Below are 27,490 nucleotides of genomic sequence, written 5' to 3' on the forward strand. Positions count from 1 at the left end.
ACACTGTAGCTATTAATGTACACTACATGTTTGAGGGTAATGACAGTGTAGTTAGTCGCTTCTTTCACCCCATCACGTTAAAACGTAAAGGAACACGAACGCATGCTTGGACACACTTGAGTTTTCACAGACTTTTATTTATTATCGTCATAAAAACAAACTTTGTCAGCTAAAGGATAGACAGGTCTTTCAGAGTGAGGTCACTGTATTAAAAATAGCTTGGGTCACATGTTCAGGAGCCAGAAAAAAACTAAACAAAAAGGGCCACTAATTTATTATGGTGAAATTGAAATTCACTTGGAATGAAAAAAGGCACCTTGAGTGATTGTCAGCATAAAATGTAAAAAAAAAAACAAGCAGAAAGAAAAAAAAATGTTCTTGTGCATTATGAAAGTATTTGGTATGTAAAGACGATGACAATAAAATCACACAGACTGACTTTAACCTGGTCGTTGGTGTATTAAGTACTGAAACAACACATTTATTTATTTATTTATTTATAAGACTATCGCTTTACTACACTGTATCAGATCGTCTCCTGTGCTACATGATCCTCTCAGATCACTAATAGAGAACCCTCGCTGAGTGACCCAACTGTTTTACCACCGGAGGTGCTGAAATAATTTAAAAAGTGCCAGTTTCCAAAGCTTTTCGTTCCCCCAAATACACACAATATAAATCTAACTAGTTTCTTCAGGTGCAGGAATTGGCTCCACCCGGTTCCACCCACCAGATGACGAGGGGACGGTTTGACGATTTCACTGCAGTTAAAGCAGAAAACTCTAAAACGTACAAACTGCCCCGCCCCCTTTTTTTAAGCCCTTGAGGTAAGATTACTGCGTCGGAGCGGGTCAACAGGAGCCGAACTCGGCGATCCACTTCTCGTATTTCTCCAGGTCAGCGGCGGAGACAGATTTGGACACTTTCTTCAGCGCCGTCTGGAAATCCTCCATGGTCGTGGGCATGTGCATTTCATCTTTGGAAATGTTACGGATCTCCTCCGGGGTCAGGCCCTCGATTCGTCGCCTCATGGCCATCAGGGAAGCGTCTCTGCAACAGACGAGATGGAGATAGACAAGAGACGAAAGAAATTATATGAATTAAATAGTTTTAAAACAACACGAGGTGTTCCCAGAATGGAACTCGTTCGTAAGTTGGATCCGTTCACAAGTCTGACAAAGTGAGTCTTGTATACCTTTGACACAAATATACAATGTTAAGCATAAAAAATAAATTTATATATATTAAAATGCTACTCGAATGTTCGTAAGTCGGGAACTAACCCTTTCACAAAAAAAAACTGAAAAATTAATCACTATACTTGTGTATTTATTCGTAGATATGCGACAAGTGTCCGTGTATCGTGGATGAGAACAGTCAGGTCAGAATGCATGCAGATTTTCCCCAACAAGTTTTAATATCACTGATGTGATCAATCAGCGACTTTTCAGTTAAAGGAGGATGAAACCGGTGATCTGAGTGATATTTAGGGAAATATAACTGAACGGAGACGGCTGAGGTTCAGTCATACCTGCAGACGTTGGTGATGTCAGCACCTGAATATCCCTCCATGTGCTCGGCGATGGTCTCCAGATCCACATCATTGGCCAGCTCCAGTTCCTTCAGGTTTATCTTTAGCAGCTCGGCCCGGCCCTGAGCTTTAAGTAAAAAAAAAAAAAACAACGCACAGGTTAAGTCAGTCGGGTTCTACTATTTATCAGCTGCTCGTGCGATGTTGCTATAAACGTGTTTTTGGCACACCTGTAGGCAGCGGTATGTAGATCCTTTTCTCTAGTCGGCGTCTCAGGGCTTCGTCGATGTCCCAGGGGAAATTAGTGGCTGCCAGGACCATCACCATTTTAGACGGGTCGTTTTCAGACGGTCCTCCCACACCTACGGGGACAAGATATAATTTCTCAAAAGTAACATTACATAATCTATATAAATGAAAGAAGGGTTGAGTGTGTACATTGGTCACAACTTCATTTAAAGCTCTTGCAATGATATCTTTACGTTTTATACATCTGAACCTGAAACCAGTCTCAGAAGATTTTCTGTCTGTCCAAGCAGATCCGATCACAGAATCACGCAAAACTGGCTGAATGGGATATAATGAAACTTTGCCAGTCCTTTGATATTTGCCTAAAGTTAAATCTGTCATTAATAAAATCAAAATGTTGAGTAAAAACTGAAGTTATGAACAGTTTCGTGCCAGATTACATCACAGCATCAAGTGCTTTTTGGGACAAAATTGGCACTTTCCCCCCTCAGGGTGGGCGTGGCTATAAGCGTCACTCGACAGAGCCAATCAATTCAGTGCCTTTCCCCTCAAGGTGGGCGTGGCTATACATATCACTTAACAGAGCCAATCAATTCAGCGCGTTTTCCCCCGCAAGTTGGGCGTGGCTATACAGGTCACTCAACAGAGCCAATCAATGATAGTTTACCGTATGCACAGAGAAGAGACACAGAAACGACTGCAATGCACCTACAAGCCGGCAAAAACCTCAACACACACACATGCACGCGCACACGCACAACAGTGAGACTCATCATCAAAAAAAAAAAAAAGGGGTGCGTACACTATGAAAATTGAACCTTGTGCCATAATTTAAATAAAAATGTTGAGTAGAAGAGAAGTTATGAGCAGTTCAGTGTCAGATGCTGATCAGCTTATTTTTAAAGATTGATACAGACCACAGTTTAAAATAAAATATAAACATGCATTTTAACATGCATATAAAAATGCATGTTAAAATGAAGAGAGAAAAAAAATTAAGTCACTATAGGAAATAAAACATCTTGAAATAATTGAACACAGACAAGACTGATCCTGTGCACATGCCCATCTTTGGCAGATGCGATGAATATTAATGGGTATGCAAATGAAACGGTCATGTGACAGGGTGTCAAAAACAAACAAGATGTCAGAAACCCAAACGATTAAGTAGTAAGAATCTGGGCTTTTTTTTTTTTTCGGATCTCACAAGCGTACCGTCCATTTGCACCAGGAGTTCTGCTTTGACTCGTCTGCTGGCTTCGTGCTCTTCTGAGGTTCCCCTGCGGCTGCACATGGAGTCGATCTCGTCAATGAAGATGGTCGTCGGAGCGTAAAACCTCGCCTGCACACCCACAGCAAACACACAGGAAGTCATGCTTCAGGAGGAACCGAGACCAATCAAACCGCGTGATGATGATGATGATGAAGGTGGACTCACCATTTCGAACAGCAGGCGCACGAGTTTCTCCGACTCTCCTCTGTATTTGGAGGTGAGAGTCGAGGAGGAGACGTTGAAGAACGTGGTCCGGCATTCTGTCGCTACAGCTTTCGCCAGGAGAGTCTTGCCTGTCCCTGGGGGGCCGACCATCAGCACGCCCTGCGGTAAACAACACAAAAAATAAACTTTTTCTTTATTCTTTAAACTTCCCGTATGACCCCCAGACGATGCTGCAAACAGTCTTTTTTTCTTGTACATGGCTGTGTACCTTCCACGGTCGTCTGATCCCCTTAAAGAACTCGGGCATCCACATGGGCAGGACCACCGCCTCCTTCAGGAGCTTCTTCGCTTCCTCCAGATCAGCGATGTCATCCCTGAGCAAAGCAGAGCTCAGGTCAACGACACGACACCGTCACATGCCGATCATGCGTATGCAAAACACAAAGCTTCCTCAAAATAACAATGTTGTGGGCTGAGCAAATTCTTCTTTTAAACATTTATTACTAAAAACAGAAACGTCTGGATACTTCCACATGTGTAAGGGAGAAAAAAAAAGTTTTCTTTAAACATTTTTAAGCAATATGATACGGGAAGGAAGAGAATATTACAGCGGTCGAGAAGTGCAAAACAAAATAATTCAGAAATTAGCAAAATTCACCTTTACTGGTTTGACTAAATTGTTGTAATTTTTTACTTGTTCTTTTGTTTTTAGTTTTATTTTTTAGTTTTGTTATGTTTTGGAATTTGTTAATTTGTTTTCAGTTTAATTTTTGTTTTTAATTTTTGTTATTTTGTGTTTGAATTAGTTAATTATTTTGTTTTTTAATTAAGTTTGTTTTTCGTTTTGGTTATTAAGTTACTGAATTTATTATTTAGTTTTTTGGTTTTATTATGTTTTTTTATTTTGTTATTTTGTTATTTATTTTGTTATTTTGTTTTGTTATTATTTTGTTTTTGAATTTATTTTGTTTTCAGTTTTGTTTTTGAATTTGTTATTTTGTTTTTCAGTTTTGTTATAAGGTTTTTGAATTAGTTATTTTGTTTTCAGGTTTATTTTGTTTTTGAATTTTTCATTTTGCTTTTTGGTTTTGTACATCTTCTATAGATAAGTAAGTAAATTTTGACAAAATATATATTTTTCTTCCTAATAGTGAACAAAAAGGCCCCAGAAGGAAAAAGCTGTCAGTTTGTGACGACATGATGCAAATAAGGCCTGTGCTACCTGCCCCAAAGTAACGCTTATTATTATTATTATTATTATTACTATTATTATCAGACTGAGTAGCAGCAGACGCACCACTTCACGTTGGGGTTTTGTGAGATGATGTCCCGCTCCAACGCCTCGATCAGGTCCTTGTCTTCTCCTCCTCTGTCGAACTTCTTCACCTCCGACTCGGAAGCCTCGTGTTTGTTCTGGAGGTCGGGAAGAAATTACAGGCGTGATAGTTAAACACTGAATTAAATTACAGTGAAAAACAAACAGTGCTGGTACAGCTCATTCTTAAACCCTCTGTGCTTCCTGTATTTACTCAGATGGAAGAAAACCGGTATCGCAGGTTAGTAAATCCGCAAAAGTAAATACAGACACAAGGATATCAAATACCACGTGTTGAGTTACAGCGAGACACTGAAAGGGATATGGAGTCTTTATCTCTTTAACCACCAACATCTGTTTAAGCTACATATCTATCTACTTGTAATATAAAAAAGATAATGATGTACGTAAGAGGAAGAAATCACTTCTTTTGATACCCTCAGTCACCTTGTCGTCTTTCTGCTTCGGCGCGTTGTCTTTCTTCTCTTTGCCCTTGGGAGGTTTCCCTCGGTCGCCGTTAGAGACGCGTGGTGACTGTCGGTGTTGTGAGCGCGGCCCGGCGCTCAGTCTGCTGCCGTGACCTTTACCATCTTTGTAGGGCAGCGGGGCCTTACGTACAGGACACGGAGACGCCCTGCACACACACACACCGCCTTTAGTCTCAGTAAGAACATAGTTAATGTAATCCAATTTTTATTTTATTTTACGGGGAAACATTCTTTAAGGTTGATTATTTGTAAATTATACGTAAAGAATGAGTTGATTCTAAGCAATGAGACGAGGTTGTCTGAAATGGACGTAAGAAGAAGAAGCATCATCACCCTCACCGCATGTGAGAAATTACTACCTGACAGAATGCACATGAACGCGAGTCGGAAAGCTCTACTAATACAAATTATTACTATTAGTCAGGAATACTTAAATGTAATCAATAGTGAGTGTTTTAGCTGTTGACACATTCCTACTTAAAAAACAAACAAAAAACACACAAGAGATGAGACCGTCCGTGTGATCACACTTCAATCACACTTTCTTAAACAGCAGCAGGTAGAGTAAGCCCGCTAAGCTAAACACGCGTAATTTTAAATTCCTAAAGCAATCGATACTTTCTAAAAAGCGACTGTATTTCACAACAAGAGGATTCTAATAACGTGACCTGCAACAAATGACTTTCAGCAGTTTCATGTATAGGAGGAAAACTTATCAAACCAACAAATCTGAAGTTAAAAGCAGAGGGGTGCACCGGGTTTAACAGCTTTCGACCTGCTTCCCTATAGTGTATGCACTTTTAAACACAGACCCGTGTGTGTGTGTGTGTGTGTGTACAGGCCTCATAAACACAGAGAGTTTAACTCTTGCAGGACATGTGATAAGTCAGCAGAGGTGTCGTGTTTCACCGGATAAGGGCAAATACGGTCAAATTTCTGCAGAATAACTGCAGAAATCTGAAGCTTGTTTGTAGTGCACCAAGAATACCAATGGGGTAAAATTATTGTACAGTAAGTCCCCTACATACGAACGTGTTTCATTGCGAGTGCTCGTTCATAAGTCCTATTGGTTTGCAAGTCCGACCAAACATTGTCCAGGTACTAGGACAATAACACAATTGGCTAAACACAGTATAAAACTAACGTTCCATGATCTTGTCCTTGTATGTAGAATCGTGCCGATGGTTGAACGATTCATGTTAAAAGATTGCACAATGTCTGCCATCTTTTCACCTCGTTCCATTCTCTCAAGTGTTTTCAGTTTTGTCTCCATCGATATTTCTTGGCGTTTCTTAGCAGTACTGGCTTCACTGTTGCTGTTTCTGAGCTTGCTTCCGGACATCTTGGGATGCACGCTGCATACACAGGACATGAGAAGTTCGGATCTTTGAAAGTTTGTAACTTGAATGTTCGTATACAGGGGACTTACTTAAGTTGGGTTAAGCAGTAGGTAAATTGGTTATTTTGAATTTACTTATATTTATGTATATTGTAAATTTTTTATTATATTGTTTATTGTAATTTTTTTTTTATCAACAAAAAGCCATTCTTTAATGTTAATAACCTTTTTGTTTCGTGAGTGCTTATGTATCGATTTAGGCACCATTTAAGCCCTGGGACTGTTTTAAAAGTACCGATTCAACACCAAATGATACCCAACCCGAGCTGCGACTGGCTGAATCAAAAAGGAAAAAGTTTAGATTCTGGAATGCACAAGTTAGGTGACTGGTGAGTGCTGACCCGAGCTGTGGATTTGGACAGCAACAGTAATCTAAACCAGACATCTGCACTGCACTCATCTGAGGTAAAGCGAACCTCATCCACATGTACATTAATCCAGTTCACACAATCATCTGAAAGGCCAGTAAAAAGCCTGCGCGTTGCCCGCTGTCCCTGAGTAATGAGGCGCAAAGCAAAAACGACACGGCTGCAAAGAAATATCGATCTGGATATGAAATCTGTACCACATATCTGGATCACACCAAGGACAGTTTTTAGGCATCATTTTAAATATGTGCAAAGACTGAAGCCTGATTTTTGTTTATTAACCGTTAGAGTAAAAATGTGTGTGTACGTGTATGTGAGCCAAACCAAACTACACTTCGCCATGTGGTTTACAACAGAATGATGTTCCTTCATACCTGCCTTTGTATGTCGATGTAAAATGCAAAGTGTGTAAAATCCAAAGCAGCTCGTTTGCATTTAGTGACACCCACAAAACTCCATATAAGGTCAAGTGCACTCACAGCACTTCGCTCTCTAGTAATCTAAAAACCACATCTGTTCAACAAAAGGAAGGCTAACACATCCTGAGTACGAGGGTCGTTCGAGTCAAAGAGGGACTTTTCATTTGTACAGAATATCAGAACAATGATGAGAGTAAAAACTCCCTTTATTATTCTCTATATAATCTCCTGCTACATTGATGCTCCTTTTCCATTGTGTCACTAGCGCTCAGATACCATTAAGGTAGAAAGCTTTCTCCATTTTGATACAATCTAAAAGTTCAGGTTTGACCTTAATGCCCCTCATTTATAAGCGGTTCGTTAATACAGACTTTCAAAAAGTCAAAAGTATTCTCTCTCTCTGTCAGTCACTCACTCACTGTTCACCCAGCGATTGTTTGATATTCAATACACACCCTGTGTTCTCTTTTGATCATTACTCTGGCATTTATCAATCTTTAATGACTTTAATGATTCTTAGATGTTCCGTAACTATTTATCAAAAGTCCTTACATTATTATTTTTATGTTTGTTTAAAACACACATAAACTTTATATGATTTACATAATAAATAATAATTTGTACATTAAACATCTGATCCAGTCTCAGAGCATGAAGGTTATACAAGTGTGAGTGGAATTTCATCTCACTTATTCACACACATGCACTCATTCTCGCACGCGCACTCTCGCACCCTCGCACGGACACACACACTCACACACCTGTGTTCGACCTGAACAGGCATGATGTCGTTTTCTTGGCTGAAACCGCTGGGTTTTGAAGGAGCGTTGTCCATCTGGAAGCTCTCCAGCGTGGTCATGATGTCCCTCACATGCTTGTTCTCCTCGTTTATCTCCTGCCAAACCTGTCCGCGGGGTTCAGAGAGGTATTGAAAGGTCCCGTCGTTTTCTCAACTCGCTCACAGCAAACTGTGGACTATAAAAGGAGTTTACCTGCTGCCATTTCTGCTGTAAAGACGAGTCCCGCACCGAGAGCAGATACTTCCTGATCTGGTCCAGCACTCCCTGATAGCAGACCACGGCCGAGCTGTAGTTCCCCAGCAGGGCGTACTCCCGGGCCAGCTTCACGTTTTCGCTGATCTCCATCAAACTCATTCCTGTAAGAGGTTTAACATACCAGTCAGCTGCACAGACTGGAATGTAAATCCCGTTAAATTAAGTTAGAGTACCAGAGGTAGCACTAGGCTATTTTTTTCACACTGCTTTTGTTGTTATAATGTTTAAGGCATTATTTAATAGTAGTAAAAGACTAACAAAGTTATAAAAAATAATTTAATTTGAAGTGATTATTTCACATTAGTTTTACATTACAACGCCCCATAGTAGTGATGGGAATCACCAGTCACCTCTTGATACCATATTATCCCGATACCTCGGTGCCAAATCAATAAAAATTAAAATTTTATAATTAATTATGATTTTATAGATATCCTGATGTGATATCACACACCCCCTCCCACAACTTTGTTACAATTTTGGACCTTTAAAAATGTTAAATAATTAATTAAATGTAAATCAAATCAAATTCTAATTTTATTTGTCACATACACAGTCATACACAGTACGATATGCAGTGAAATGCTTAGACAACTGCTCGTGACCTAAGAATAAAAGAATAGGAATAGGAATAGGAAATAAATATGAAAATTAAAATAAAGGGTAAATTTAACTGGGGAAGAATAAAATAAAAATATACAAATAAAAGTTAAAAATAAAATAACTGTACACAAAAATACACAATATAGAAAATATATGGAGAATATATGAAAAAATGTAGAACAATAAGAGCAGCGGAATAGATGGTAAAAAAGAATGGTAACGTCCATGGTTGTGCAATCCACATATTAAAAGTGACTTATGCAGTGCAAATATGCCTAAAGTGATTTATTTAAAGTGACTTGTGATGGGGTGATTTGATGACCACGAAGTGTAGTTGTGCAGTGGCCACTAGTGTAAACGAATGTCCAGAATGTCCAGTGTGTGTGTAAAAACCATGTGTGTGGGTCAGTACTGTGTGGTGGTGTGATTGTGATTGAGAGGCCGTATTGCCTGCGGGAAGAAGCTCCTCCTCATGTAGTCAGTTCCTTATAATGAGCAGCATTTAAACCAAACAAAACAAGTGATTAATATTTAAATAAGTTAAATTTAGGAGAGAAAAGCTACATTTAACTAAGCAGCGCATATCTCAGTCATCCACCATAATTATTATTTCTGAACAAACTTCTCAATGAAAAAAAAAATCTCTCGTGCGTGATTTGTGACTAATTGGCGTTTGTGATCATTTTGTGATGCAAGCGTTAGCATGTATAATGAGTGGGTTGGAGACTCACAGAGCTTGGAGAAAATAACGTTGATAACGTAACGGCATAAAAATAAAAAATAAATAAATAACTAAAATAAACAACTAAATAAATAAATAAACTTCTGTGCTCGTACAGAATCATTCAAATCTGAGGCTGATCAGCCAATCAAACTAAAAACCAGCCAATTCTGGTAACTGGTTCATCCTAATATATATATATATATATATATATATATATATATATATGTTAAATCGATTTTTGAGTCAAGAATCGAGATTTATAACCCCCATAGTTGATTATTTTTCTTTAACAATACCCCCAGGATGAGTTTTACTTCCTATATAAACAACTCAGTTGTTGTTCTTCTTCTTCTGTTGTGATTCTAAATATCGACCCTAATATCGAATCACGTGATTACCTGAAATATCGCGATAACGATATTATATACATCATCACAGCCCTCACACAGCCAGTGCCTTCCCCATTTATACTATAAACATCGTACAATGTGAACCTGCTTACTTTTAGTAATTACACACTAAATCTAACGCCTGTAGGTGTGTGTGTGTGTCATGTATAATTACAAATAAAAATGTCGTTAAGGAGCCAAAACCCTAACCTGGGAGTCTAACCAACACACACACCTTACTGCGCTGCTAACTTTTAAAACACACCCAAACATGAATTACTATTATCACGATTCAACTTACTTGTCACGTCGTTGCCGGAAAACAAAGCATATCCTCTGTTAATCCATATAAAAATATCAAAACATCCACTTTATTTAGAGAATAATCTCCTGTAGTATAAAGAAAAGCTACACACTCAGTCACTCACTAGGCAACGATGAAGTTTAGTAAAGACGTCGGAAGTGAAACGCGCATGCGTGAGGAAAATCAAAAAGATGCGCATGCGTGGTGCAAAACGCTAGCTATGTTCCAATCTTTCAACACTCCCTATTCTGGTGCACTAAGAAGCGTAAAGAATAAACAGCTTTTGACCCGGTACAAAGTGAACCTTGTGGTCGATTTGGAGTCATATGAAACGCGTCCAAACAAACACGCCGGTAAAACGGGAGCTTTTGAGCTAATATGAGCCTGGTGTAAAAGTATTGGCACCCCCTGGTGTCCGTTTCTTTAAACATTTGAAATTTCTGACAGTTATTTGGTCACTAGATGACGTCATTGATATATTTTAAGAACGAAGTTGCTTTTGGTACTAATAGAAGCTCACAGAATATCTATTTATTTGTTTTATTATTTACAAGTCAAAAAATTACCCACACTCTGGCTGTAGAATTTATTTTAATTAACTGTTTAATTAAGACGAATACATCATAATTTTTTTATCAGCATAATCGCCTTGCTTTTCAATACAATTTGTCCAACAAGCTTTCGTTTTCCTTCATTGAAGGCTGAGCTACGAGTCGGGATGCACCGCTGTCTTCGCGTCTTCATCAGAAGTGAATCTTTGTCCTCGTAGACCTGCTTTCAGGCGACCGAACAGGTGCAAGTCTGTTGGAGACATATCAGGACTATCGTGATGATGCTTTAATACCTCAAAACCCTCAAAAAAGTTTTAACACCTCTAAAAAGGTTTCTACAGAGAGTCGACAGTGCGGGCAGAAGTGTGCGGATGTGCTTCGGCATGCAATATCATGAGACTCCAGTATATCAGTCCTCTGTGTTTAACCCTAAGTTTTGTCTTCAGCTCATCAGTTAGCGTCTCACTGTAACGAGCACTGTTGATTGTTGAACTTTTTTTCCTGATATTGTTATCCTTAAGAATCCCAGAAAACTGTAAGCATTGGTGAACTTTTTCCTATTCACGACTGAGGATGATTCTCTTTAAGTAACCCTGATATGATATATGGGAGATTGTCTTATATTTAAAAAATCAAGCATAACATCAAGGAAATCAAATGCTTCTTTTACTGTGTTGTGACACTTTTTTTTGTCAAAAGTTTGTCAAGTTTAAGGGGGCAAATAAAACAAACAAGTTAGAACAATTGTCAATTTGAAGGATTTTTTTTATTGATTTTTACAAGTTCGAATGCAGAATTCACATAGTAAACCGAAACGGAAGTCCTGAAAAGTATGGACAATGCTGTCATGGATTTGTATTCAGTCTAGTTAGTGAGTAAGAGTGTGAGAGAGACAGTGAGAGAGAGAGAGACAGTGATGGTCTACGCACGTAGTTCAGGTTAGCGTGTACCGTATGGACATGTGGCACATGATGGACAGAAATGGCAGCCAGAATCCTACAAAGTCAGCACGAGAGACGATTTTCTGTCCAGACATGGGAGTGGGCTTCTACAAAAGGCACGTTTCCACCGCTGGATTTCTGCAAACGCATCATGACCATAAAAAAAACAAAAAAGTCCAACATGCACTTCTGTGTTTTTTCTTCTTCTTAATACCGTCCCTATTCACAGTCGTGTTTAAAAAACGGATGTGTACAAGGATGTATGAGCCTAAAAACATCTCATGTTCTCTCTCGTTATGTTGAAAATTTAATTTAAGTTTTGCTCAAAATTGAAGAATCCAAGTGAAGTGTGAGAATAAAAATACTGTTTGACTCCAAAGCTCTTCAGCTTCCTATTGAAGAACACCAACAGCAGCAATTCCTATCAAACTACAATTTAATAAAATGAGACCCAAAACTAAAGAAAAGGCACATGTACAGCAGCCGGTCCGGCGTTCCGTGTGTGTAAGTATGTGTATGTGTGTGTCCTTCTGTGTGTCTCCGTATCCGGGAGGCTAGCAGCACTACGAGGATTTGTGCAGTTGTGGCTTCCTGGCACTCTGTTACCGGTCGCTGGCAGTGACGAGCTCGAACCACTGCCTCAGAGCGTCACTCAGCGTCTCGGGCAGGGCATTAACGTCGCGCAGGATCACATAAAACGGAAACGGGAACTCGTCCATGTAGGAGCGGATCTCTGGGAGCTCGCCCGGTCCTTTAAAGATGGGCACTTTGATGTCCAATATGGAGTCCTGGAACAGGGACAAAAAAATGCTCTATAATAATTTTGAGGGGCAGTCAAATAAATACTTTAATCTATTTTAATCACAATCTTCATTTTGTTCATTGTGAAAATTCCTCCTTAGGAAAAGAGGAGTGAGTGAAATAAAGGTTTTTGACTCATCTTTGTGTTAAATTTGTACTTCTAATACATTTTTGAGCTCATTCAAAATCAAATAAAAAATGTTTTATATTCAATATACAATAACGTTTTAATGTTATCCACAATTTTCTTTTCTACGTGTTTTTTAAATCAAACGCATCATGTTTTTAAAAGGTGAAACTTGACACTTGTAAACTTGTAGTTGCGTTCAGACGTTCAAAAATTTTTTATTAAAAAAAGTTTTTAATTCAATTTTCCCTCATGTTCTACTTTAATCTAGTTTTTTTTTTTTTTTTTTATATTTTATCCAATTTCCGGAAAAAATTTTTTTTCTTACTTTCTAACTGCGTCTAATAATAATATATATATATATATATTTTTTTTTACATCTGCTTGAACTGTGAACCAACATTATTGCACTAAAAAACCTGCGGTAATTATTTTAGTGGATCGAATCAATATTTGAAATAAAAAAGGTAAATTAATGTAAAAAAAAAAAAAGCCTAGTCTAAAAAACAAAAGCAGAGAAAAACAATCTGTCTAGTTCAGCAACTTGATTTTTTTTAAAAACATGAACCTACAAAGCTTTTGTAGAAGATCAACTAGTTGTCGTCCATCATAAGCATTTAAATAATTGTACCTAAAAGTATCTCATGGAAAAATTGAAGTCCTCACATTTTTTATTGTTTTATTTTTTTTATATATATTTATAAATATATTTTTTCAATTAATATTATTATTTTTTATAATGTTGAATTACTGTATTTTTTTATATATTAAAACTTAATTTAATTGAAATTTTAATGACTAAAATAAAGATTTTATTGATAAAAAAGATTTAGGTATTGAAAATTTAGGTTTTAAATTATAGAGATAAAATACGTGGGTTAAAATATGCTTTAAAAAATTAGCATTTAAAATAATTCAGTCTTTAAAAAATACAAGGTTGAAAAAAAGATTCTTCATTAAAAAGAATCTAAAATAAGTAACTAAAATTAAGGTGTATACAAAGCACAAAAATACATTTAAATTTTTTTATTTCCAATTCTAAGTTCAATTGATATCCGATAAATTTATTTTATTCAATTTTTATTTTTATCTATTTTTATTTTTAGATTGTAGTTGTTTTATATTAAATATAAACAATTTTTTGTTTATTTAAACAAAAATTTTTAAAAATCTTAATTTTTTTTTGGTTTATTTATGCTTATTCAAAGTTATCATCATTTCATTTCTTTTTCATTCAATATGATTTTGACAATTTTTTCTTTGTCAAAACAAAAGAGTAAAAAAATTTTGGAGGAAAAAAGTTAATTAGCGAATAAGAATGTCAAGTATTCAGTAAGTAAAAATAAATAATAATAAAACCGTGTCTGTTCAGAGTCGACCATGGTGCCATATAAAGATTAACGAAGACCTTAAATTGATTTGTGTTACTTTAAGCAACAAACAAATAAGCCTTATACATTTACTAAATGGTAACTTTGGTCAATATTCACATCGTGTTACTTCATTAGGAACCTGTTTTACATCACCGACCCTGAGGAACTGGAATGTTTACGGATAATTAGAAACGGTCGTACTCTGGAGTTGGGGTTGTCCAGCACTACGAATATGACGAAGACGTTGACACTGCGAGCGGCCTGAACCGCCGCCGTGACTCTCTCCTTCCCCTCCAGAAACAAGCCCCTGCCGTCAGACACGATCAGCAACAACTGCGCCGTCTCTGAACGAGGAAACAGCAGGATTGAATAAAGAGCGGAGAACAACATACACAGAAAATCCAACTGTATGAAGTAAGAGGGTAGATTCGGTCCGAACCCGTGTTCGCAGCGCCTGGATTTTGATGTTTGGCTGCTACAAACATGTTGGCGGAAGTCTCCAAAAACTGTAAGAGAAGACAACAATATAATGTGAGGAATAACAGAAAATGAAAAACATCCAACTTAAGGCATGATCCAGTAAGAGACAGGTGCAGATAATGACAGATGATCAGGCCGGTGATTAGTATACTGGTGATGCTGAATGCTGAGTGGTCGGAACAGACGAGAGGGGAAATGAGGCTGCTGCTGAGGTCACTCACTCACTCAGAGTTATAGTTTGGTGCGAATGTAAACTTTTTCCTCTTCGACAATATGATTTCCAATCAAGTCACAAGAACCAAAAGCACCATCTAGTGACAAAATAATAGTAAATACACACTTGTATAGAAAGATGCACGGCTAGGCAGATGATTAAAAAAAAAAAAAAAAAAAAAGATGCACCCTATAGTCTGAAAAATACGGTAATTTAATATGAAGAAATGAGGGTTGGTTTAGGACTTTTTGCACTGCAGGGTGAAATGTACTGTGATGAGGGGGACATTCTAAATCACAAAGTTTAACACGACATGGAGCATTACTTGAGCGATCCTCGTCTTCTTCTGCTGGAACTGGCAGAGCCGCAGGATTCGGGCTCCTGATTGGTCGTTAAACTGCTGCTGGAACGGGTGGAGCAGCTGCACGCTCTCACCGAAGCTGGAGAAAAAACAAAAAAACAATAAACAGCTGCCTTAACTTAACCATAATCAGAGTACACAAAAACAGAAAGACAAAAACAAAAAAGTGTTTTTTGGGGCGCTTTTCGGCTAATTTCCACCCACCAGCCAGCTCTCGCTTATCACACGGCAGCCACCAAGCAGAGAGGCTAAAGACTGATAAGACACGCACACTTCCTCCAAGACATACGCACAGGGCAGTGTTACACACTTGAAGGAAAGTGCGATCTGTCGTCTTACACACACCCGACACCCGTGATCATCACTCAGATAGAATGACCTCTTGGTCTTAAAACGCTGATAAGAATGACAAAAAAAAGAGAAAGATTTCACCCACTGACCTGCACACTGCCACCTGTCCCACCTCCAGCAGGGACAGAGCGTTCACGATCACGGACACGGACTCGAACGCCAGCTGCAGTATGGAAAGACGCAAGACATTTCAATATTACTGTAATTATTTTAAAATCTGTCCAAAAAACAATCATTCGCTTATACCGCACCTGTTTGGAGTGGTTGTCCACCATGCTGGACGAGTCGTCCACAGCGAGACAGATCTGATAATCTCTCTTGCTGGGCTTGGTCCTCCTCAACCAGATCTTGTCTTTCCGGAACTGGCTGGCGATGTAGGGGATGACCTTACGCATGTTTAACCGTTTTCCCGTGCGGTAATCGCCCCTGAACAGGACACACAGAAATACCGCGTTAGTCAGGAGACAGCATGAATTTTAATAGAAATAGATGTCAATGTGTTGGTGGGGGGGTAGTGCACGGGACTGACTTGAGCTTGGACGCCTGCGTGGGCTCCAGGATGAGGCGGAGCTGCTCACACAGCTGCTGCGACAGAGGCGAGGTGAGCGCTTGGTACTGCTGCCACATGGCTGTCGCCGCACTCTCCTGCCACACACACACACACACACAATTCCACACGGTGTTGTTTGCATCGCGCTATTCTCAAATCAGATTTACAAACATCCTTCTCTCTAACGCAAATCAGCAACGCTAATGACGTAGGTATCTACGGACTAGCATTATTGGTATTTGTGGAGAATGACAACATCTGTATTTCTTCTGCAAGTAACGTTGGTTATGTGAGAGCCACCATGTCAGGCCTGCAAATTTCTTGCAGAATTTCAGTTCTTCAGGTGAAAATCTGTATGCCGAGGTACCGCTGTACCGTTCTTAACTGTAGTCCTAAATTATAAACCTGCAGTATATGTAGGTCAGAGAAAATTTATAACAATCATTTGCGGACAAAAAAAATTGTGTGGTGGCAGCTTGTTCACCTCTTCCAGAGATCCCAGAGGCTGATTGTGCCACGCTTCCAACTGCAGCTCTAAATCTCTTCTCAGCAGATCTGGATCTTTCACCTGGAGCTATTACACACACCAAACACACACACACACACTCATGTTCAGTAAAAATGTTCGACAGCGAAACATCGTGTGTTTCAAAGCTGAATCACGGCACCTTGAGGATTTCCGTCAGTAACTCCGGCACGGTGTGTATCGTGGACTCTCGGCTCCTCTCCCTCGTCTCCTCTTCGTCGCGACTCGTCTCGGTCTCTGGTTTCTCCTCATCTTCTTCTTCCTTATCGTCACCCTTCTGGGTGTCTCCACTTTCCATACCTAGAGAGAGAACAGTAGAAAGTGAGAAGTCCTGGGATTTCAGCACAAAACCTATTTAAAAGAGAGGAAAGAAGCGGGACATGTACTGCACATCTACCTCTCTGAGAGGATCTAGAGCTGTCCATCTTCTCCGGCTTAAGCTCCGGAGCATCCACTGCCTGCATCTCTTTCTCCTCATCGGTCTCCATGGCAACATCACCATCTTCATCATCATCATCACCGTCATGCTTCATAGACGTCGGTTTCTGTTGCTCTGTGCTGGCTGTGTCTAAAGACAGATACACAGATGAACCACGCTGAGTATTCGTAATGAGGATGAAGTTTGTTCCCGAGCGAAGCAGGACAGTCTGCGAGAGCGGAAGACCTACAGTAAACAGAGTCTCACCGTATGTCTGCGTGTCGTACTCGTCCTCGCCGTGTCTGACGTGCTCGTACATGTCAGACTCCTGCTGGGTGTCGCCGGGGGGGTGTTCCTGCTTTCTCCGCTCGGTGCTCTCCACCGTACGCAGGCGCTTGTGCACGCGCTCATTGGCGTCGCCCAAAGAACGCTCGTTATCCGCCCGGCCCGGCTTCCGCTTAAAACTCTGTACACACACACACATGTATGTTTAGCAGCAGGTCTAGAACTATTCAACTAAAGACTAATAATGCTTCATCTGAGAGATGAGGTAAAAAACAAAACAACTGATCGTGGGAGCTCGGGACGTGTATCGTGTTAATTGAGTAGTAATTTCGTAAACGGTTTTCGGGTTGTGTTCCGAGCAGATTTTTTTTGCTGTTGTCGTGAGCTGTTTCATTCGTACTCGGAGGCCGTTCGTGACCTGGGGTTTCACTGTAGATTTTTTTTATTGTATACATTTGCTTTTAAAGTGGTGAAATGTTGCAGTTCCTCTATGATCCTGCAGGTGGTGCACACTGAGCTGTTCACATCACCTTGTAGTAGGAGCTGATTATTTGCTAAATTTGTTTAGAATTGCAACAAAAGAAAATGAATAATAATAAACAAAATACGTACATTTACATTTACATTTAATCATTTGGCAGACGCTCTTATCCAGAGCGACTTACATTTTTATCTCATTATACATCTGAGCAGTTGAGGGTTAAGGGCCTTGCTCAAGGGCCCAACAGTGGCAACTTGGTGGTTGTGGGGTTTGAACCTGGGATCTTCCGAACCGTAGTCCAATGCCTTAACCACTGAGCTACCCCTGACCCCCGGCATATACGTATATGTATATATCATGATACCTAAAGTATCGCAGTACAAATGGAATCGGCATCTTCATATTGTGATAAATGACGTCCCTGGTGATTCATTCATTTACGAACAATTCATTTACACAGTTTTTGAGTTTTAGACACGAACCTGTGTCTGTTTCTGTCTCTGCCTCTGAGAACTCATCCTGGCCATCAGCGTGGAGTCGTGTCCCTCTGCCTGACTGGCGTCAGCCGATCCGGCCCCGTGTTCCTGAGGGAGATGAGAAAGTGTCCAGATTTAGACTTCAGTCTTCCCGCTGATAAACCAGGGATCTAAACAAACTACACTTACCTCTTTGGCCTGGTCTCTTTCGGACGCGGCTCCTGCCAGTTCCACTGCCGTGTCGCTCTGGACGTTTTCTTCGCCCGTCTGCCCGTCCGTGGCGTGCTCCTTCCTCTCGGCAGACTCCACTTGGTTGTCGTCTTCCTCTGCATCACTGTCCTCGTTCTGATGAAGAGCGCAAGATAAACGATCACGCTTTCAAATAAAATGCGTCAGAGGTTTAAGTTATCAATTTTAAATCGGCATGTGACGTTTTATCGCCTCAAACGCTTCCAAAGTCTCAAAACTCAAACTGACAGTGAGCGCCTGGGTTGAGCGGCACGTGTCTCAGAAAGTATGCGACTTTTGATTACTTAGCGCTCGTGGTGTCTTGAGACCGGTGTAAGCGTGTGTAATGAGTTTAGAGAAAAAGGCAGATTGGAGGATTTAAACGTGCAAAATTTTTGATAATGTAGCGGCCAAAGAAATGCATTTATGTTGCGACAATCGGAAGCTTTTGCACTTCCAAAACCAAGACAATTTTGGTCCCTGGTGATTCTCATCCCTGTTATATATAAAAACTAAAACAACAAAATGCAAAACAAACCTTTGGTTTCTCGCCCTGATCGGCAGGAACGGCCTTGTCCTCCTCTTTGCCCTCTTCATGTCCATTCTCCTTCTCTTCTTCATCTCCGTCTCCTTCTTCATTTTCTCCTCTCTCGTCCGTCTCAGAGTCTTTACCTTCGTCTCCGTCTGCTCCTTCCACCTCTTCGTCTCCTTTTTGTTCCTCTTCACCCTGAGCGTCCTGCTGGTCTCCCATCATCTCTTCACCTTTCTCCGTTTCTTCTTCTCCTTCCTGCTCTCCTTCAGCCGCGTCCACCTCCATGGGTTTGTCCTCGATGTCGTACGGGTTCTCAGCTACAGAAGGAGGGACAAAAAAAAAAGACACTGCTTTTAGACTTCTTGTGATGATTTGTAAACGTTTTTTTTTTTTTTTTGCAGACGTCACACTAACCGTCTCCTTCGTCCTCTCCCTCCTCGTCCTGTCCTCCCTGTTCATCCTGGTCAAGGTTGAGCTCCTCCGGGAGATCCATGGCCTCCGTCTCGGTTTTCTGCTCCTGCTTACCGTGATAGGGGTCCACCTCGTTCTCGTCAAACTCGCGCTACAGTCATACACAAGGACACGTGACATTTAACAAATTCATATTTTCACACGTTTAAACTAGATTTACTGTATATATGGACAAAGTGCTTTAAGCTTTCTTTGTAACCCAAAAACATTTTACATGTTAATGCTTAAACAGGAAAAAAAAAAAAAAAAAAAAAAAAAAAACGTACCTCATCAACCTGCTCGTGGATTTTCTCCTTCTCATCTTTATTGTCCATTGGAGTGTCTTCGTCCTTGTTTTTCTTGTCTTTATTCGACTCCCCGGCTTCCGTGTTGTCATCTTTGGCGACTAACTCGGACTCTCCCTGTAGAATCCAAACAAATGTGATAAAAATATAATCCCAACACTGACTACTAGAAAGATTAAATCGATTTAGTGACTCTTTTGTGTGGCAATTTTATTCATCTTAAATATCTTTTAAAAATGTACTTATTTATTTATTTATTTATATAGTGCATTTGAGGTTATAAAATCTTGCAGCCGCTCTATAATTCTGCAGGTGGATTATAATGTACAATAATCTATAATAGAAATTTTAACTATTCACACATCGTATGTATGGTAGGAGCAAGTTATTTCCCAAGTTTGTTTAGAATTGTACCAAAAAAAATAAATAAATGTAACGATAACGGATCGGGATTATTTATCAATTCGCGATACTTCGCATTTTTAATCAAATTGGCACCTACGTATCACAACAATACAGTAAGTCCCCGACTTATGAACAAATTTTGTTCCGAGAGCATCTTCATAAGTTGGATTCGTTCGTAAGTTTGACAAAGTGATTATACGCCTTTGATACAAATATACAATATAAAGCATACCAATCCACATTAATTCTCTTTCCCTTTTCCTTACACTGCTATCATGTGGCCTAAAACGGTAATCGCCCCTAAGAAAATGCAACAGTGGTGTCTCTGCGCCTTTAAATCGCAAGGAGAATCCCGGATGCCATTTTTGTCTCAGAGCTGTTTTCCACTGTCTTGGACTGTGAACCCTGTCTTGTTGAGGATTTTTACAGAAATTAGGATTATTCACCATCAAGACATTTTCTATCATTGTGCTCCCGAACTATTCGTTAAAACTGGTGAGGCCTACTCATTTCTCATGTGCCCACACACACACACACACACACACACACACACACACACGTACAATATACCGGACTGTAGACATTTTATACATTTCACTTACACACTGAAAATACTGTATATAACTGTAAACTGTTTTAAAACTGTCTACTTTGTCCTAAAATCTACATTTTTAACTCAAAAAAAGTTGTGTTATAACCTTCACTATATAACTCATTAATAAGTACAGGAGAGGAGTTAAAGGAAACTGGGTGCTCCCTTCTGTCACGTGTCACTACCTGGTCCATTCCAGGCCCGGACTCATCCTCCTTGTCACTGGCATCCTGATCATCATCATCATCTTCATCATCACCCCACATTCTTTCATCCAGGGTGTCAGTTGGTCCGTCTCCCAGGTCTCCCATCTTCTTATCCAGCTCCTCGTCCTCCTCTTTATCAGAGTTGTCTTCATCACCTGGATGTGAGAAAAGAATAAAACAAAATAAAACACTATGTGAGATGAACCTGTCAGAAGTTTTGGCACCTACAGGTTTAAATAAACCTGAAGCTACGTGATGACAGCAATAACTTCATAACGGTGTTACAGGACAACTCTGTCTTTTATCGGAAAACATGATGATCAGAGGAACTATTGCAGTGCAGAAGATTCCATTCAGCACAAACTGGGTCTGCTCACACACCCGACTCTCGCGTCTCCCCGTCGTGCATCTTTCCATCGAAGTCCTCGGACATCTCGATGGCATCGTCTTCTTCCTTAATATCTTGCTTGTCCGGCTCCTCTTCGCTCTTTTCTTGTCCTTCCCGAAACGTGTCCTCGACCTGCAGCAAAATGTGTAAAGATTTTTACTTAGATTTTATTTATTTATTTTTAACCGTCTGCCCTCTGCTTAAAAACGAACAGGATTTAGACGGACGTTACCTGATCTTCGTTTTCGATCTTGTCACTGACATCTTTGACGCCCTCTCCTTCTCCGATCCCCCCGCCCTCGTAGTCATGGAACTGTGTGGCTCCTTCTCCATCACCTCCACTCATCAACTCCTGCGGCAAACAAAATCCCTGAGAGAGACAGAAAGACAGAGAGACAGAGAGAGAAATTTTATTGAAGATTAATATATTCATTAACATCTGTACTTGAAATTCATGTTTTATTTCTGCAGCATTACCTTCTGAGCGAGCTCGGTGAAGATGCTGACGAGGACAGACAGCAGTTTGCCCGTGCTGCGGTGAGCGCCCATACACACTGCGACGTACCAGCGCACCAGCTCCGCGTACACACACAGCATGGGCTCCAGGCGAACCAGGTCCTGGCAGGCGTCCCTCAGCTCCTGCTCGTCACACACACAAAACCAAATCATTAACTACTGATGCATCTAATAGTAAAAAAATATGATTTTGTTTGTGTTCTGATTAATAACACAAAAATATATAATCGACCAAAATAAATAAATAGCTTGGAAGTATTACAATTAATTTAAACTTTAGATTAAGTTTTCTCAATAGTTTTATTTTAGACTTATTGTGCACTTTCTGTCAAGTGGTTGGAGACAGCTTAATAGTTTCTAATGATTCTGGTTCTTGAGTGTTTGTAATAATTATTTATTATTCATATTTATTTATTTAGAAAATTTAATATTTTATTTAAATCAATATAGTAATATCCAGGGTTTAAAGAGTTGTGGAAAAAAGTAAACAATAAAACTAATCATAAATAAATAAAATAACTAAATATCACGTTATAACAAGAGGTTAAACATAAGGTTCTTTAGATGCACTTTCGCTAAAAATTGTAAAAGATTTTCTGGTTTAGTCTTGCAGTGAAGTTTTTGTTCTTGTTTTTAAAACGTAGATGTTTTAACCTTGTGTTTATTGTCAGAACGTTTTCGTCCGCTGTCTTGGGTCGCTTTCAGACAACTTATCAGACAAAACATTATTTGCCCTTTTTTTTTTTTTCCATCAATCAAATTGAACAGGATTTATCGTCTCCTGGGACATGTCCACTAAAGGAAAAAACTTACCCCCAAGTGCCGTGCTTTACACGTGTCTCTGTAGGAGCGCAGCCTCTCCAGCAGCCTCTCCACGACCCCGATGACCTCCGCCAGGGAGAGACACGACACGTCCTCACTCAGGTCCTCCTCCAGTAGTCGGCTCATGTGTCCGGGCTTCAGGAGCTCCTCGGCCACCTCGGAGTCGCTCTCTGGAATGAACGGAAGGACACATGCAGACATAGTTTGTTTTATGTCAGTTAAGAAATCCTTCACACCAAACTAAAAAAAAAAAAACACAATAAATGAATAAATACATTAATTAATTAAAAAACAAATCCTGGCTGGGAGGCCTGGAGGTGATCCCGGGAGACTTTGGACACGAGGCGGGGTAACCTCTGGACAGTGTGCCAATTTATACACACTAATCTGTATGTTTTTGGACTGTGGGAAGGAAACCCACCAAGCATGTGGGGAACACGCAACCTCCATGCACACAGACCCCGAGGAGGGAACCGAACCCGGACCCTGAGGGTGCGTTGCGACAATGCTAACCACTCTGCCGAGGTTCCGCTTGCTTTAGTGTGTCTCGTTTTATATATTTAAAGTCGTTTCGGCTACGACTCCGCACCTTTCCTGCTCTCCTCCGGACGCTCTTCCTTCCTCTCTCGCTCCCGCCTCTTCACCAGACTCTGCACGGCACACAGAACCGTACTGATGGCTCCCTCCAGCTGCTCAGAGAACTCGGCCCGGAACGATGTCGTAGAACCTGCGAGAGGGGAAAAAAAGAAAAAAGAAAAAAAAAGGGAACCATGAGCGACTTGTAGTTGTTTCCCGAGCGCTATCCTGATAACCTGAAGAAGTTCACAGAAGTGCAAGTTCCTCGCGTCCTCACGTTTGGATGACGTCCTGAGTGGCGGCAGTTGGGATTTCCAGGTGGTGAACTCGGTGACGCACGTGTCCACCTCCACCGTGACGGCGTGCAGGCCTCGAGTCAGACATGACCGCGACTGAGGCGCGTCGACATCAAACAGGCGCCCGAGGGACACCGCCTGGTTCGCTAGCGTCCCCAGACCGTGCACGCACGAGCAGCACTCCTCCAAGTGCCTCCTGGGAAAACAATAAGCCTTTACATTATTGTATTTACATTACTTTGTCCGACGACGTTGACTACGAATACGACCGGGGTCTGACCTGGTTTGGATGGCACCGAGTGTGGATTCCTGCCCCAGGGCGTTCAGTTTGTCCTTCAGCCGCACACTCTCGCTCTGCAAAGCCTCCACGCTCCTCATGGCCTCCGTCCAGCTCGCCTCGCCCCGCCTCATCAGACACGCCCGAGGTTGGAGGTGAGCCGACAGGGGTGTAGGGTGGCTCAGCGTGGCCTCGCCCTCCCCAGACGGACTCGGCGTCCCAGGCGACGCCTCCGGACAGCACTGGAGCACCCAGGAGAACTGCTGCAGGGCCACGCAGCACTGCTGCGCCAGCGTCTGCGCCTTCGTCACCCAGCCCGTTAGTGCGCTCTGAGGCGGGAGACAGCGCTCCTCGTCCTCTCCCGAAGTGATCTGAGACCGGACGTCCTGTACAGCGCCAATCAATCTCCTGCAGGAGAGAAAAAAAAAAAAGAAAAGAAATGCACAGCTCAGCCGGAAGGTCAGACGACACCGTTAGGATTGAGAGATGTCCGAGTGAGAGCGTACCTGAGATCCGTGAAGTGTTGGTTTATTTTCGCGAGTCGGCGCCTTTGCCTGAGCAGCAGTTTAAACAGGTGAGAGGAGAACCCCCGGCACCGCTCCACGTTCCCCAAACCCAGTTCCTACAAGGTTTAAACGCACACAAACATATTGTTATTTAATTCATCTCTTATACTGACAAACTATTGGCGCCCTGTAGAATTATGGAATGGTAATATTGGTGATAAACAAGACTTTTTTATTTTTTGTTCATTCCTGCTTTTTGGAGAAGATAAATTCTCTGCAAACCTTCACGGCTGCCTGCATCGCGGCCTGCATGGCATTACGTCTTGCCCAGGAGCGGTAGAAATATTTCTGACAGCCGTCCCATGCACTAGTCATCTGAGAAAACAACCTAGAGAAAAACAAACAAACAGGACAAAAGGACAAAACTTTTATGCTTTTTTTTATCTAAACAGATAAGTTTGGAACAGACACTCATGCTGCATTTTCTATTTTGCAAATTTCTATAAAGCATGGACTAATCCGATGCCATCGTTGCTCCCTCATAGTGTATTTTTTTAAATTATTATTATAAAACAAGGATGGAAGAGTGAAAACGTACATGTTTTCTGTGTGTTCCTGTGTTCTTAGTGCAGCCAGTGTTGTTCCCATCTCTACAGGCTGCAAAAACAGCGGTTCTTCTGGATCTGTTGTACGACCCCAAGTCAGGCCCTTACGATACGACAGACCTGAAGGGAGGGAAAAAAATCCAAATCATTGATTTGTTAGTGTAATTGTGCTCCAAGTCAAATCTGTCTGCATCACTGAGATAATACTTTTAGGGATTGGGGGTTTGATCATTGAAAATGTAACGAAATGAACTAAATGACTAAAAAAAAGATTTGTTCATTCTGATGAACGAGTTTTAAAGAACCGAGTCACTAAAATGATCCAAACTTCCCATCAGTACAGTCTGTTAATCTTAAGCATTGGTTGCTAAGCAACAGAACGTTCAAAAATAATGAAATTAATTTCTCTTCACTTAGAAAAGAGAAAATCAGGATTTTCAACTACTGGATTAACAGAGTTATGACGGCACTGACCGATCTGCGCCAGCATCTTGAAGAGGTCGGCCAAAGCGCGTTGTTTCTGCAGCAGGATCTGTTTGGCTTCGGCTTTCTGCCTCTCCTGCTCCAGAGACCGGTCCACCGTCAGACTCTGCAGCGCCTGAACGTTGGTGATGATCTCCGCTAGAAACACGAAAAAGCAGAAAGAATGAAGTGGGCCAATGTGATGACCTTTTCTCATAATTAAATAAACGGATTTGTCGGGGTAGTCGTTACCCGTGAACTGGTCGAGGTCCTCCGACAGCTCGGGCATGGGAGTCTTTTTCACCAGCTGCACGCACATCTTCCTCATTTTCTTCGTCAGCGTTGGAAGACGGGCCTGCAGCGATGTGGGGTCCAAGCCGGCCCGGGCCTCATCAGGACCGTCGCTCTGGGGGAAAAAAATTATAAAAATATAAATTTTTACACACTGTAATAAATCAAGTCATTCTTTTTGAGTATGCTGAAATATGAAGTCCGTGTCACACCTGTAGATCTCTGGCCCGTCCAGGGAGGGCGCTCTTGAGCGCACGGTGGAGCTGGTGCAACGGCGTGTCCTCCGATTGTACGTCCACGCTGTCCATCTCGCCGCTTTTCTGCTCCACCAGCCAGGGAGCGCACGGCTCGGCCAAGACCGCCTCGAACTTCCTCACGAACTTGAACAAAGTCCTGAGAGTCGCATAATACAAATTGAGTATTTTTTTAAGACGATTTCTTTTGGATACGGCTGCAAACATCTGAACTTCTCACTATATATATATATATATCTATCGGTGTTCCTGACCTGTGTGTTTTCTCCACAGACTGTTTAATAGCCCAGAAACTGACATCATTCCACTTGGAGATCTTCACAAAGTCCTACAATGAGAGGATTAGGATTGAAGTAATAACATTTAAAAATAAAAGGCGTATTTTCTTTCGTAGTTTTCCACTAAGTGGTGTTTGCGCAGACATGCCTTCAGCTCTTTTTCGATAGGCGCTCTCAGCTGCGTGACTCTGGCCTGGATGCTGTCAGAGAACTGTGAGTAGTACTTGTGTAGGTTCCACAGCAAACTACACAGTGAGGCTGAAACACACAGAGAAAGTGATCACAGCGGTGCTAATCGATTTTCATTACAGTACGCGCCAAAATATTAATTATACAGTACTGAAACTCGCGCATCTCGGACGCGATTGCGAGACATATCTCCAGACGCACGTCTTCCCGGTAGTTGTGTTTGAGGAAAATGAGTATTATTTCCGCTTACACCACCACCTGATGCCTACTTGTGTGTAATTGTTATAGAGGAGAGCGTGTTCAACAGTGTGAAGATCCGCCGAGAACTGTTCCAGGGCTATGCCAGCAGATTGTCTCCTTGTGTAGGAGACTACAGCACTAGTGACCTCTGCCCCCGGGACTCCAGGTTGAGAGGAATCCGCGGGAACGGTATGAACTCTTGTCTACAGCGAGTCTACACTTACATTAAACACACAGCGCTAAATCGATTGGCCCATATAGTGTGTGTGTGTGTGTGTGTTAATAGCTAAAGTTTTTCTATATTTTATTCTGACTTTATTCCATAACTTACGTCACTGCATATCGTACTGTGTAAGACTGTGTACGTGACGAATAAAACTTGAATTCGTCTTTTCGCTTCAGTACTGTATATTTAGGCGCATTACTGTACTTCACAGGAGTAACTTCGCCAATGTTCTTCTCTCACCGCGTCCTTCTTGTTCGGGGGCCAAAAGCGCGTGGCAGTGGAAAGCGAGCAGCATGGTCAGGCGTGTGTGAAATTCTCCCAGTGTGGATCCCTCCATGAAGGCCTGCAGTGTGGAGGAAACCGGAGGCAAGTGCAACTCCTCGATATCTAAGAACAAAATGAGAAGACGGGACAAATCCGGGTTGGAGAGACACCGATAAAAGTACCAGCAGAGAATTCTGGACAGATACGACAGACGCTTTTACCAGCTTTTACGTCGATCCTTTTGTCCTGTAGGTGTCTCTCGATCAGCTGGTAGATGGAGAACCAGTGCTTGTTGGACTTCTCCGCGTGCCGCCTCTGAGCGTTATCCAGACTGCTCGACCAGCAACTGCCAACGCAACCTCAAA

At 41.2% G+C, this 27,490-nt stretch overlaps 2 protein-coding genes across 2 annotated transcripts in view; both read right to left on the reverse strand.

The window, feature by feature from the left end:
- Positions 1-494: 494 nt before the first annotated feature.
- katna1 (katanin p60 (ATPase containing) subunit A 1) lies at positions 495-10,420 on the reverse strand. Its single transcript, XM_053480856.1, has 11 exons — positions 10,280-10,420; positions 8,200-8,363; positions 7,969-8,111; positions 4,981-5,167; positions 4,516-4,631; positions 3,487-3,592; positions 3,219-3,377; positions 2,996-3,122; positions 1,762-1,893; positions 1,532-1,658; positions 495-1,050 (listed from the first exon to the last, which is right to left on the reverse strand). The coding sequence occupies exons 2-11, from the start codon at positions 8,359-8,361 to the stop codon at positions 852-854; spliced, it is 1,458 nt and encodes a 485-aa protein (XP_053336831.1). The 5' UTR covers positions 8,362-8,363; positions 10,280-10,420; the 3' UTR covers positions 495-851.
- A 1,157-nt stretch (positions 10,421-11,577) lies between these two features.
- mdn1 (midasin AAA ATPase 1) overlaps positions 11,578-27,490 on the reverse strand; it is a 50,697-nt gene continuing 34,784 nt past the window's right edge. Inside the window, exons 68-101 of the mRNA XM_053515347.1 lie at positions 27,347-27,471; positions 27,102-27,248; positions 26,355-26,464; positions 26,183-26,256; positions 25,887-26,067; positions 25,636-25,789; positions 25,396-25,542; positions 24,915-25,041; positions 24,599-24,704; positions 24,317-24,432; positions 23,814-24,218; positions 23,515-23,729; positions 23,251-23,388; positions 22,653-22,831; positions 21,801-21,962; positions 21,556-21,693; positions 21,317-21,455; positions 20,915-21,090; positions 19,715-19,849; positions 19,392-19,539; positions 18,984-19,294; positions 18,407-18,562; positions 18,224-18,325; positions 17,243-17,441; positions 16,955-17,125; positions 16,700-16,857; positions 16,516-16,605; positions 16,011-16,126; positions 15,733-15,907; positions 15,571-15,644; positions 15,095-15,209; positions 14,515-14,581; positions 14,277-14,419; positions 11,578-12,562 (exon numbers count right to left, since the gene is read on the reverse strand). Coding sequence (XP_053371322.1) covers positions 12,377-12,562; positions 14,277-14,419; positions 14,515-14,581; positions 15,095-15,209; positions 15,571-15,644; positions 15,733-15,907; positions 16,011-16,126; positions 16,516-16,605; positions 16,700-16,857; positions 16,955-17,125; positions 17,243-17,441; positions 18,224-18,325; positions 18,407-18,562; positions 18,984-19,294; positions 19,392-19,539; positions 19,715-19,849; positions 20,915-21,090; positions 21,317-21,455; positions 21,556-21,693; positions 21,801-21,962; positions 22,653-22,831; positions 23,251-23,388; positions 23,515-23,729; positions 23,814-24,218; positions 24,317-24,432; positions 24,599-24,704; positions 24,915-25,041; positions 25,396-25,542; positions 25,636-25,789; positions 25,887-26,067; positions 26,183-26,256; positions 26,355-26,464; positions 27,102-27,248; positions 27,347-27,471 — 5,185 coding nt within the window. The 3' untranslated portion in view covers positions 11,578-12,376. The remainder of the gene's footprint in view (positions 12,563-14,276; positions 14,420-14,514; positions 14,582-15,094; positions 15,210-15,570; positions 15,645-15,732; positions 15,908-16,010; positions 16,127-16,515; positions 16,606-16,699; positions 16,858-16,954; positions 17,126-17,242; positions 17,442-18,223; positions 18,326-18,406; positions 18,563-18,983; positions 19,295-19,391; positions 19,540-19,714; positions 19,850-20,914; positions 21,091-21,316; positions 21,456-21,555; positions 21,694-21,800; positions 21,963-22,652; positions 22,832-23,250; positions 23,389-23,514; positions 23,730-23,813; positions 24,219-24,316; positions 24,433-24,598; positions 24,705-24,914; positions 25,042-25,395; positions 25,543-25,635; positions 25,790-25,886; positions 26,068-26,182; positions 26,257-26,354; positions 26,465-27,101; positions 27,249-27,346; positions 27,472-27,490) is intronic.

Source organism: Clarias gariepinus, chromosome 2 (assembly GCF_024256425.1).
Source record: "Clarias gariepinus isolate MV-2021 ecotype Netherlands chromosome 2, CGAR_prim_01v2, whole genome shotgun sequence".
Classification (NCBI taxonomy): Eukaryota; Metazoa; Chordata; class Actinopteri; order Siluriformes; family Clariidae; genus Clarias; species Clarias gariepinus.